At 29.4% G+C, this 12,078-nt stretch overlaps 2 protein-coding genes across 2 annotated transcripts in view; both read right to left on the minus strand.

The window, feature by feature from the left end:
• LOC100166772 (endothelin-converting enzyme 1) lies at positions 1-6,104 on the minus strand (the record flags this gene model as incomplete). The annotated part of the gene is given in 16 exon segments (XM_029486632.1): positions 1-19; positions 436-572; positions 639-706; positions 801-852; positions 1,373-1,431; positions 1,722-1,822; positions 2,358-2,534; positions 2,661-2,757; positions 3,105-3,222; positions 3,310-3,451; positions 4,489-4,598; positions 4,666-4,869; positions 4,942-5,150; positions 5,220-5,294; positions 5,444-5,602; positions 5,898-6,104. Coding segments are annotated over 10 exon segments (955 nt in total), but the record flags the coding sequence as incomplete, so codon positions are not given.
• A 965-nt stretch (positions 6,105-7,069) lies between these two features.
• Positions 7,070-12,078, minus strand: part of LOC100574081 — a 36,665-nt gene continuing 31,656 nt past the window's right edge. The window contains exon 8 of the mRNA XM_003240912.4: positions 7,070-11,171. Coding sequence (XP_003240960.1) covers positions 9,861-11,171 — 1,311 coding nt within the window. The 3' untranslated portion in view covers positions 7,070-9,860. The remainder of the gene's footprint in view (positions 11,172-12,078) is intronic.

Below are 12,078 nucleotides of genomic sequence, written 5' to 3' on the forward strand. Positions count from 1 at the left end.
GAGTCATTTGGCCGTTTATCTAAAAAAAAAAACGATATTTTGCATAATATTTAACTTTATATTTAGATATATATATTTTTTTTTTTGAGAGGCGTGGCTTTTAGGTTTTTAACTAACCAATAAAACCGTGAATATCTAAAAGAGTGTGAAGAGTTGAAATTGTCCAGACTGAGTTTACAAATGAAGGTCAATATTATTTTAATTTTTTATTCATATAGACATATAGTTGAGGAGAATAGAATCATATTTATTACAATTAGTGTTCTACCTTCAATAAATTCATAAGCCTGTTGCATTTTGATTAGGTAATATAAAAAAAAAAAAAACAAAAAGGTCCCATAATATAGAGTGTAAAAATATAATACACTGCTAAAATAATATGAACTATAATAATTATTATTTGTTTGATGTCGAGTTGTAAATATCACCATGTACCTTAACTTGACTGCCCTGGACACTCAAACTATAATTGTTATACTGTTGGACGAAACATTCAGCTTTTATCGAAAACGTCTCCATTGTTTCTTGAGTCCACCATTGTCGCCTATTGCCATGTTTGTCATACATTCTGCCTAATTAGAGAAAAACGAAACTCAATTTTCCTGTGAATTAATTTACATTATAAAATATATACAAACCGGAATCGTCAAATGCATGCATTATTTCGTGTCCTACGACTAAGCCCACCATTCCATAGTTTAAAGCTCTAAAATATTGAAAACAGAATGTTTATAATCATGTATGAATGCGCCGGCGTATCACATTTATGAATGAAAAGATATATAATATGATGTACTCACTGAATTCGACTCTTGTGATAAAATGGAAGTTGTAACATTCCGGCTGGCAAAACTGTGAACGAAGCGAGCTTATTAAATATTTAAATAATTAGTAATTATTTTTTAAGATATATTGTATACACAATTGTGTAATATAATCCACCGCCGCCGCGGTCGTAAAAGACAACACGTTAAAATAGATGACAACCACGAGTCGTAAAATAAAAAATTGGTTTTCTTCTCGCCTTCTCAAATCTCAAAATCTCATATAGTTTTGACGGACAACAACATTTATCGTAGACACATAATGTGATTCGGTTAATTTTAATGTTACCTACATATTAATTTGTCTAAGAAAACATACACTGCACCTATCATTACCGCAAGTCGCAAGTGATATTTCTGTACCGATTTAAATAAAATATGACGTATAATAAATATACATCAATTATTGCATTCTACATACATCAAATATACACGATGAAGATTAAATTATTGTTATGAACACCTATATGAGTAAGACATTTATTTTAAATGATTTCTAAATCAACCTGGTCTCATTAAAACGAATAATACTTAAATTATTATTTTACCTATTGCGTTCGAGTAGATATCGTTGTATCCGTTTACACTAACTATATCCGTCGTCCATCTGTAAAACAAACATAAGTATATTTATAACGAGGATCAGTAATTATTATATAAAATTAAATAAAAGAATTAATAGACATTTTCTTCTTCAATACAATCATTTATCGCAACAATTGAACAAGTATTATATATTTTATGCACTAAATTATTATTGACTTGTATGTCGGTAAGTCAACATTTTGATGTGCGCTGAATAAATGTATTGTACCTCATTCATTATAATCATTTGAATAATATCGTACAGAAAATGCAAAACCAAAAAAATACCAAGTTATTCTAAACATAACTTACTCTGTATGATTGTGAATACTGTTTAATTTTGAAAGCTTTTTTAAGTTTGATTCAATTTGTAGAATCTCCAAGTTCATTAAATAACTGTCCGTCATATTTACCTACGACAAAAAGTATTCATTGAATATAACAATTACAAGTTATTATAAACAGCAACAGATTTGTTGTAATTTTTCGATCTTAATAATAATAATAAATCGTACATATTATGAAAGTTTGTGACTTCTATAATTCACTATCATTATATAGTAGTATCAGCTATATATGCTTATATACCATATAATATAATAAAACAAAAATTGTATTCGTTTTATTCATTTTATACCGCTACACACGCATGTGTTGCCTCCGTACGAGTGTACGACATAGACAAAACGCATTTACGCTGTCTAAGTACAACACACTCGATTTTGGTTCCAGAGAATAAATTCTTATTTTAAAATATTTTAGATATGACAATATTTTGAAGAGCAAGACGGCGGTTTTTTCATTATTCCAAATATAAAACTCAATATATTGTTTAGAAATAACGACCATTTCAACATTTTTTAACGACCTGTAACTTTTTGACGGAGACAATACACGCGGGTGTGGCTTCCTCTTAAACAGGTAACTAATCGTTTAATTTATGCTTACAATTTTTAATTTTCTGAGTGAATACGAAGTGTCTTGGAACCAATCAGGGTATGCGATAAACTTGTGCATCGATTGTAATTTATCGATAGCGGATTGACGAGTAGTCGAATCCATCCATACTATGTTCTCTAATTGTTCCATGTAAGCCTCTTGAATGTTATTAACCATTTCTGTGGCCTGTGAATTTCAATTGAAACGTGAAAATAAGACCACGACCAACGGTATAATCATAATTAAAACTATGATTTTACAATGTGATCAAATCAAGAAGATTTAAAATGTATTTTAAGTTATATGTCTCACCATGTCTTTCGTAGACTTGTCGAAGTACTTGGTGACGTACTTATATCCAACATTAAATGCAAAATATGAACTGGTAATTGATACGCAATCCAACCACCTACAGAACGTTGGTTAGTACAAATTAACGAATAACGAAGTAAGACGAATTTATTATTAAATCCCCATTAACAAAAGCATTTCTGAACTTAATTTTAATATACCTAATAATCGTGTTTTACTTGTCGGAAGAAAAAATGATATTAGACACTAAAAGATTAAGATTCGTCGTGAATTTTTTATGTATTATTCCTAACTAATGCGTACATTTTTATGATGGTAAATAATTGCTTATGCGAGTGATATATTATTCGGTACAAGCTGTATGCCAATAATATAATAAAAAAAAGTAATTATACAATAATTGTTTCAAGATAGTTAGGTGATAAAACATTTTTACTAGGTTACCTAGAAACTTCTTTAACGTCTCCAGTGAACACCACATTAAAGTCTTGAATGAGATTTTTCAAATCTTCTTTGATATCAGATAACCTGGATCTTAAAAAGCACCACGACATATAATTTACTGCAATAACACAAAACTTAAATATTAATACTTAACGTGAAATTCTACGGTAAATTTGTGACTGTCTATTATGTATGTATAACGTACTTAAAATTCTTTTTGGCGTTTTTTCCAATAACCGTACCAGGTCTCTTAGATAATGCTCTTCTTTTACAAATATCTTTTCTGTCTTTTTGAGAAATACATCAGTGCCTTTAAACAGTAGCCGAAACATTTTCAACCAATCAACCTGTTAAAAATATTATAGTATAAAACATAATACGTAAAACATTTGAGCACATAAACAGGTGTATACGAATAAAAGATCAAAGGGTGTGGTGATATTGTTTAATTAGCTGGACCCGTTTCACCCAAAAATGACCTGTTTCGCTCAGATATGCGTTTCACCTAAATGTTGGTATAATTCTATTACGATTTCCAGATTAGTTAAGATCAATTTAAAATTAACTTGACAGTGATTGTTATATACCTAAGATTTTTCATTTTCACGTTTTTGGAACAGTCAATATAATATGTATAGTACGTTAGTACGTAAATTATACATACATTGTATAATATTGTATTATTAATTGCATCTTTTGATATCCTTGGATTCAACTCTAATGATTTTTATATAATTATCATTTTGGACGTAATTTTGCACACAATTTAACCAAATTCATATAAACGGCGAATAAGAATAAAAATTGTCATTGAGAACAAATTAAGCGGCTCGCATACATTTGTCATAAGCCGAATACTTCTTAAATTGCATGTCCATAGCAAATGAACCATCCTCGAAATTGTATTTGTTTATTAAATAATAACAATATTTTATCACTTTATCATCAGTCGGGCATTTCGGCATCAAATCGTCAACCCGACACTTCGTGGGGACGTTGGGTTCTAAATATAATAAACCCAAAGTGTACTTAATCCTTTTGCCATTGTCTGATTTTTTTTAATATGCTGTAGCTAAACCATACTTCTGAGGGTTTCAAAACTACGCCTGTGTTAAATAAAAATGACATCCACCCCTCTTAGATAAGCTGAATTTAATTTGGCTTTGATAAATTCGTCGTTACCGATCATTTTTTCTTAGAGTTCGCTGAATGATATTAAAATATTTGACTTAATTATCATTTCCAATTTAATTTTATATTTATCTAAACTAGTCTGATCGAATCGGGAGTCATGTAATAACAAAATAATCGGGAGAAATGAGGAATGTAATTTTTGGGTGAGATGGGCGATTTTAATTAATATCCTACTGTAGCTGGTACCTACCTGAAACGTCTCCGATAAGTTGTTTATGTCTTTTTGAAGTATCTTCTATGGTCATTACACGATTCTTTAATGCTTTTTCGGCTTTTTTTCATTTCTCCGGTGCTTTGTATCTAATAGTATAATAGTAGACATAATACCATGCAATTTATTTTAAACCAAAATGTTTTTAACACCTACTTTGGCCAGTTGTGTTTCGAATTTAATTATTTCACCGGCGATTTCGTCTCCGAAATGTCTGCTTCGAGTCAATTTAGAACCAAATTCTTCGTGCAACAAAAATACCGTACCGGCGATAAGTTTCGAATAAGCGTTAATTTGAGTCTTAAAACGATCTGGATGCATGAACATCGATCTCGGTAGCATTAAATCTGGCTGACCTATCTATACATCACAGTACTATAAATTGGTACATATACCTATAAAAATTATTTCAAACATGCCATGCTCATTTACCATTAAAATGTATTGGCTGGTATTCAAATAATTAATAGATATACCAGTATCTAAAATCGTTGACACTTTCCAGTTTTTTTCCATGTAAATATACATTTTCATCCAATCCAAAGATTGTAATTTATCGCTGTAGTCATTTTGTCCTATCGGCCATCCACCAAATAATGAGATAATCGATTTTAAGTATTCAAAATTCATTCCGTTACTCACTATGAACATTATTAAAATGTAATTTCTAAGACAAATATCATATGTTAGATAACAATTTTGAATTTTACCAGAGTTCAAACAACTTTTGTAGAACTTTTGCGCTGGATCTAAAATGATATCAGGATTGTCGTCTTCCAAAATTTCTAAAATATATGGAAATGTTGTATTTTATTCTAAATATGTATGTCACAAATGAAGTATACATAGGTACACGTTTGCTTGTAGAGCCATATTAAAAATAATTTACTCATCTAAACTCTTAGAACATATGTTATATGATTTTTTCACATACCTTTCAAATTATTTGTTATACTTTTTTCCGCCTCTTTGTATTGATACCAAGATACTTTAGTGGCTTTAACTTGATGATCTTTTACCCACAAACCACATGTAAACTCGTAAAAATCCTCACATGGATCTACTGATCTATTCATGCTCTTTAACAGATATTCTATAACAATAGTGAATCATAATACAACTTTTTAATATTATTTGGTTTATTAATTGGATTTTGGATTTTTCTTTTTAATGTTACATAATATAGCTCGTCATTATTTCTTAAGGGCCTAATAAATAAATATCAATGATACATTTTGGAGGAAAGTTTACCTAAACAATAAAAATATGTAGGATAATGATCTAGCCGATGACCTAGATTTTATAGGTAAGTAGGTACCCAATACAAACTAACAATAAAAAAATATCATATTGTGTATTAAATATTAATACCGTTTCAATGAATTTACCTGCCGTCTGACATTGCATCGTTGAGCATTTTTGCTCTTTTGGATCATCTTCGATTGAAAATACGTCTTTTAAAAAATCGTTTGCAGACCGGCATTGTAACCTCTCAACGATCAAAACAATTAAAAAAACTATTAACTTCATTTTATTTGTTATTTCAAAATATATATATTTGTTTTAGAAGCTCTACATGTTAAATTGTATTGACTACTGTAGATTTGTGTTTTATTTCCGACGAAACAAGTGGGTGTCTCTGACAGGAAATTGATTTTGATATAGCTTAGTAGGGCAATGTCCAGTGCTGTATACAAATACATTGATAACGGATATTATTATTATAGAGCAATTCTCTTTTAATTTAATCACTTATCTCAACTCATCAAGTGAATTTTACAGTTATTCGTCAAAATCGAATTAAAAACAAAATATGTTTTAATTTTGTTAATTTGTGAAAACACATTTTCCAATTTTATTGCATCATAAGGTTTACTTGTGATCTGCCAAACAATTAATCCTTATTAGTAATTACTAATATTATAGTGGTCTGCCGATGGTAATTCACCGACAGAGTATGTAATAATTCTGGGAATTTACCTGCATTAATTCGTTTGTTCACCAAAATTTGGACGAATATAGTGATATACTGGCTTAAACTAAACCAAGTTAAACCATAAAAATTGGATAAAGTTATAATTTCCAATTGGCTATTAGATTAAGCGTAACATCAAAATAATTATTATACCGTAAAATTACATGGTCATCATCGATCAATGATATTTCTAAATGAATATATTAATGTGTTTGTTTTCAATCGTAAGATCTTGAATCATCATTTCATTATTAATACTATTGAACACTGGTATAATTGGTGGTTACAAGGAATTGAACCTCACATCGGCCGCCGGCCGGTGTAGAAGTAGGATAAAAATGTAATTTAATAAAAAAAAAAATACAAAGGGCATATATGACAGTGCCATCTACTGACGGAAATCCGGATGTATCTCCAGATAATATAGGTACTCGTACTATAATAGTTTTATACCATTGATTTTATAACAATCTATGTTATAAAATATTACAAACGTTTTAGTCGTTTATAACATTGAGTAGATTTTTTTTTTTAATCCTATCGATGTTTAAAATATTTATTATAATGAAAAAAAAAACAACAAATTTTGGTTCATATATTTATTTAATAAACATTAAATATGCTATTTTTTCCCCCAAACATTGGAAAGTAAAATATAGTTAGCATGCATATATCAACCAGTACACAATCATAAATTAACAATCTTCAATGTCTTATGTACGAGACAAAGTGACGCGATGTTGATGAACGAAAACAAAACAAATTCCGTTTCGAATAATTTCGCTTATAAAGGAATGACCTAAGGCACTTAATTATCAAAAGCCTAAACTTGTAGCATGTTGCATAACAAAATAGTAATACAATATATTGTAATTATAAATAAATATATATACACACAAACCATATATATATACTTATTTATTTATATATAAACAGACATAATATTATATTCTTGCACAAATTAAGCCAAACCAGACCGGGGAATGGGGGTGATGATATTATTATTGTTATACTATAGATATTTCATAATATGGGTATTATCTATGTAATAAGTATGTAAAAAAAAATGTATATAATAGTAAACGTTAACATATTATTATCCTTGGCTTAATACTGATTTTTTATGTGTTGATATAATTTAGTTGGTGCATTAATAGTATTACAATATAGGTAGGTAGATGTGTGGGTATAATATAATTTCAAATCGGTTATTATCGGACCATATTACAACGATTATATTTGGAAATTACATGTATACATACACACACTACTTGTTGTCATACAATATTACTGACTGCTTTATTTATGTGTAAATAAACGGCTAGACACATATTATTGTTATTTTACTTCAAATTATCATAATAATTCAGCATTACATATTATTACGTCTAATTAATTTTTTTAATAACTACGTCATCTTCGGTAAGAAGAAAATGTCGTTGTCAAATAACAATAATAATAGGCTACTTAAAAAAAAAAAAATAACATATTTTATCTATATTTTCTAAATATTTAACAGAAAAAAATGGATGTACATTTATTTTTATTGTTAATATTATCCTGGCTTACATCAATTAGGTATGCCAGGAAGTTTTGCTTATAGATGCATAAAGTACAACCAATTTTATTTTGTAACAACTGTGAACTAAAATCTTAATCATTAACATTATTTTACGGTGGGGTATAGTCTGAAAAATCTGGAAGAGTATGTGTATAAGACATCAAGACATAACATTTTTTTAAATTTATTTAAAATTTTAAAGTACCTAGGTATAAATTACACCCATTTATTTAAGAACAAAGTTATGGATATTATGGGGACATTATATTATTAATATTTACCTTTAAAAATTAAACATTTGCATATCATAAAAATATCAATGATAATATTGTTTTTGAAAAAATAATGTTTTATAAAACACTATATATTATGTGGAACACCCTAAACCAATTATCAAATATTTCATAACAAATTAAATTTCTATATAATAACACAACAGTAATATCCAGGCAGCCTCATACTATGCACATTTAAATATCACCCAAACAATTTAAACTAATAATGTATTGTTTTTATTTTAATCAACTTTTACATATTAGCTACATATTATTAAAGTTAAACTAAAATTGTAGTATCATTTTTTTAAGTATAAGCACCAAATTCAGACAATACCGTTGTTATCGGCTACTATAATTACTATTTGTTATCTTACGTATACTACTTACGATAAATTACACGCTAAGTATTCTAAATTATAGTACCTATTAGATATATCTAACTTTTACGGTTAATCTGACCATTTCGGAATCTAATTAAAATAATCAACAAGTTATTTCGTGTATATATTTATGAAGTTTTGAAATAAAGTAAATAGTAGTTGAGCGTTACTGAGATTGCTAATATCTAGTAAATCCCAATACAATTAAGTAATTTTTTCTTATAATACATATTAATGACTCTTAATGGGACCATACAACTTCGTCCTCCTGAATATTTATATATATATATATACTCAAATAACGGATAATGGTTTGTATAGCAAATCCAATATTAAAATCGAACAGTCAATTCGAAAAACTGTGATTGTAATACTTAAGCAGGGAGTAACAGAAAATCCAAATTTATTTTATTTTTAAATACAATTTGTTTGATCTCTGCAATAGACAGGTAAGTAATATAATATTATAGTCTATAGGTAATAAACATTACAAAAATAACAGTGTTATAGGTATTATAATAATGTTGACTGTCAGTGTTAAACATTTCATTACTTTAAATTAAGATCAGAGATACCAAACCCATTCATATCCATATAAACATGCAAATCAAAGATAACAATATTTCTTTTATGACTACTATATATATTTAATTTTTATGCCATTTTTAAACTTGATTGTTAACGACAAAAATATTTTATATTAATGATAACGATTAACAAATTTTATAATGAACTTATTAACAAATTACTCCTGAAGAGGAGATCCAAAAAGCAGTCTCATAATTACACCAAATTTCCATGGTTTATAAAAATGAAAGAAAAATTTGCATTATATGAATAATGAAACGATCTAAAAATAATCATTTAAAATGAATTTAAATGCAAATTTTTCTTTTCTTATAGCATTGAAAACTTAACTTAGAATGAGATATATTAAAAAAGACTATTCAAAGAAGTGATTAATTTGTTAATTTTTATTGTATGCCTGAGGAACTGTACAGAGGGCCTAATTTTCAAGAGGTCAAACATTGTACGCGAATTTCTCATGCCCTGTAAGTAGTGTCCTTATAGTATTACTTTTTTTTTTTTGTACAGGTTTTACCGTAAATAATTACAACGTATATATTGTTTTAAATATAATGACCTTGCCTAAATAATTATTGAGTTAAACAACATATGCCACTGGATATTAGTCCGCTTTGTCGTTGATCGTGAGATGAAGAACCAGCAACCCTTGACCCGTCACTACGAGACAGCGCAGGGTAAGGGTTGCCTTGCACGTTTTTTGGACTAGTCGTACTTAGGTGTTCTTCGAAATCGTCGTATTCGCTGAGTTCGCCTTCATCGGTTCCCGAATCGTCTAAGCACGGGGATAACACCAAGCCACCCTGATCGTTTAACCATTTCGTCACGGCTTCCGTAATCGGTCCCGGGGCTGCTGCTGCTGCGTTGATAGGTGATGCCAATTCGAGTTTTCCCACTTCGTCCTGTCTGATTTCGTTTTCCGTATCAGAATTTCCAGTGTTCACCGCCGTCGCAAACGTTTCCTCTTCCACGGATTCACACGAATCAAGGGATTGTGTCTTGGTGAATTTAAATTGAATATGGTCTGTTGTAGACCTGGGAGTGCATTCCAACGAACAGAATTCTTCTTCTTGGATCCACTCTGTCTCCGGGCTGATAGACAACTGAATAATTTCTTCTGAAATGTTTTCTATCTCTGGTTTAGATTGATCCTCTTTGAGTGGCTTTGTAGTTTCTAATTTTTCTTGTTCTGGCCTAGATTTGTTCTTTTTGGCGTTTAGTTTTTTTATAATGGCCGGTTCTTTAGCAATTTTCGACGATTTCTTACTTCCTTCGTGTTGATTTTTCGGTAAGTCTTTACTCTTCGTCTTAATGACTGATTCTGTAGTAGCTTTTTCTCGCTGTTTGCTCTTCTTATTTCTACTTTTTTTAGTCGCCGGCTGGCCACTGCTGCCACTAACAGTTTGTGGTTTTTCATGTTTATTTTCTGTAGACCCTTTGACCATTACTTCACTGTTCGGAGAGCTAATGCCCGAGTCAGAGTTTTCTGCTGAATAGCTAGGAGCCGGTTCGGCATCTGGTTGGTCATCGGTGATCTCTACTGCTTCAGCTTGTTCTTCAGGTATAACCTGGTAACCAATTGGGGCTAATTGCTCCGCGTATTGTGGTATTGGTTGGTAATATGCGGCCATTTGATCCGGATGATGGTGAACGAGTATCGGTGTTCCGTGCAGTATCTCGAATGGTGGTGGACATTCCATATGAAACGGTGGTGCGGTGTGGGACAACTGGACGGGTATGACATTCACAGGTGTCGAACCACCACTATTGTTTGTCAGCACACCCGAATCAGAGGTCTTTTCCGAGTCCAGCACGAGGTCACAACTAGCACCTGATTGACTTTTTTGTTCTTCCGAACTAGAGTCTGAATATTCATCAGTTACCTAAAAATAATACATTTTAATTCAATTAAATATTGTAAATAAATAAATTAATAATTAATCACTCGTCGAGTTATTTCAATGAAATAAACTAAAGATTTATATAAAAGAATTCAATTAATATTTAATTTAAATTTTTAAAGAACTTTTAAACTTTTATAATTTATTGGCTTACGTAATTTAATAAATATTTGATATGTTACTTTCTATGTATATTAACATTCAATACACTTTAGATTGGTAATAATAGTAACATTAAGCATGTACAGTTTATAAAATGATTTTTTATTATTTCTTTTAATTTTAATGTAATTGATAAAAACAATTTTAATAAAATAAATTTATAAAATGGTAATATTTACTAGGGTTTTGTTCCGTAAACTGAAACGTATACGTTATATTACATTTCAACTTGGTATAAGCACTTTTCATTTTTTCTATGTTCCTATTACATTTATTATTTAAAAATTAAATTGGAAATCCATTTTTTTTTAGATTTAATAATGATGTAGGCATATTTATAATAATTATATCATGGTTTAAAATATAAATAATCGCTATTTGATACCGATTACTGTGATAGACGTTCTCATGGCATAAATAAATTTATTTTTAAACCACATTATTGACCTTTTGCCTTTAATTCTTTTGTGTTTGAATAGTGTTGGTGTTTGCCAGAGTAACTAATTCCTTTTTTATTTTTTATTTTTAAAATGTCAATTGTTAGTTATTTCCACGTCACTTGTTCCTAGTGGAATGTCAATTTGATTTTATTTTTAAATAATTTAATATAATGCAACAGTATGGTAAATCAAAATGTTTAGAGCAGCTAGCGATAGTGTGCAAGGAAAATAATCATCCAATATCATTTTTAAAAGTAGTCTAGGGCTATATTATTCATATTATAAGT

This window comes from Acyrthosiphon pisum, chromosome A1 (genome assembly GCF_005508785.2).
Source record: "Acyrthosiphon pisum isolate AL4f chromosome A1, pea_aphid_22Mar2018_4r6ur, whole genome shotgun sequence".
Lineage (NCBI taxonomy): Eukaryota > Metazoa > Arthropoda > Insecta > Hemiptera > Aphididae > Acyrthosiphon > Acyrthosiphon pisum.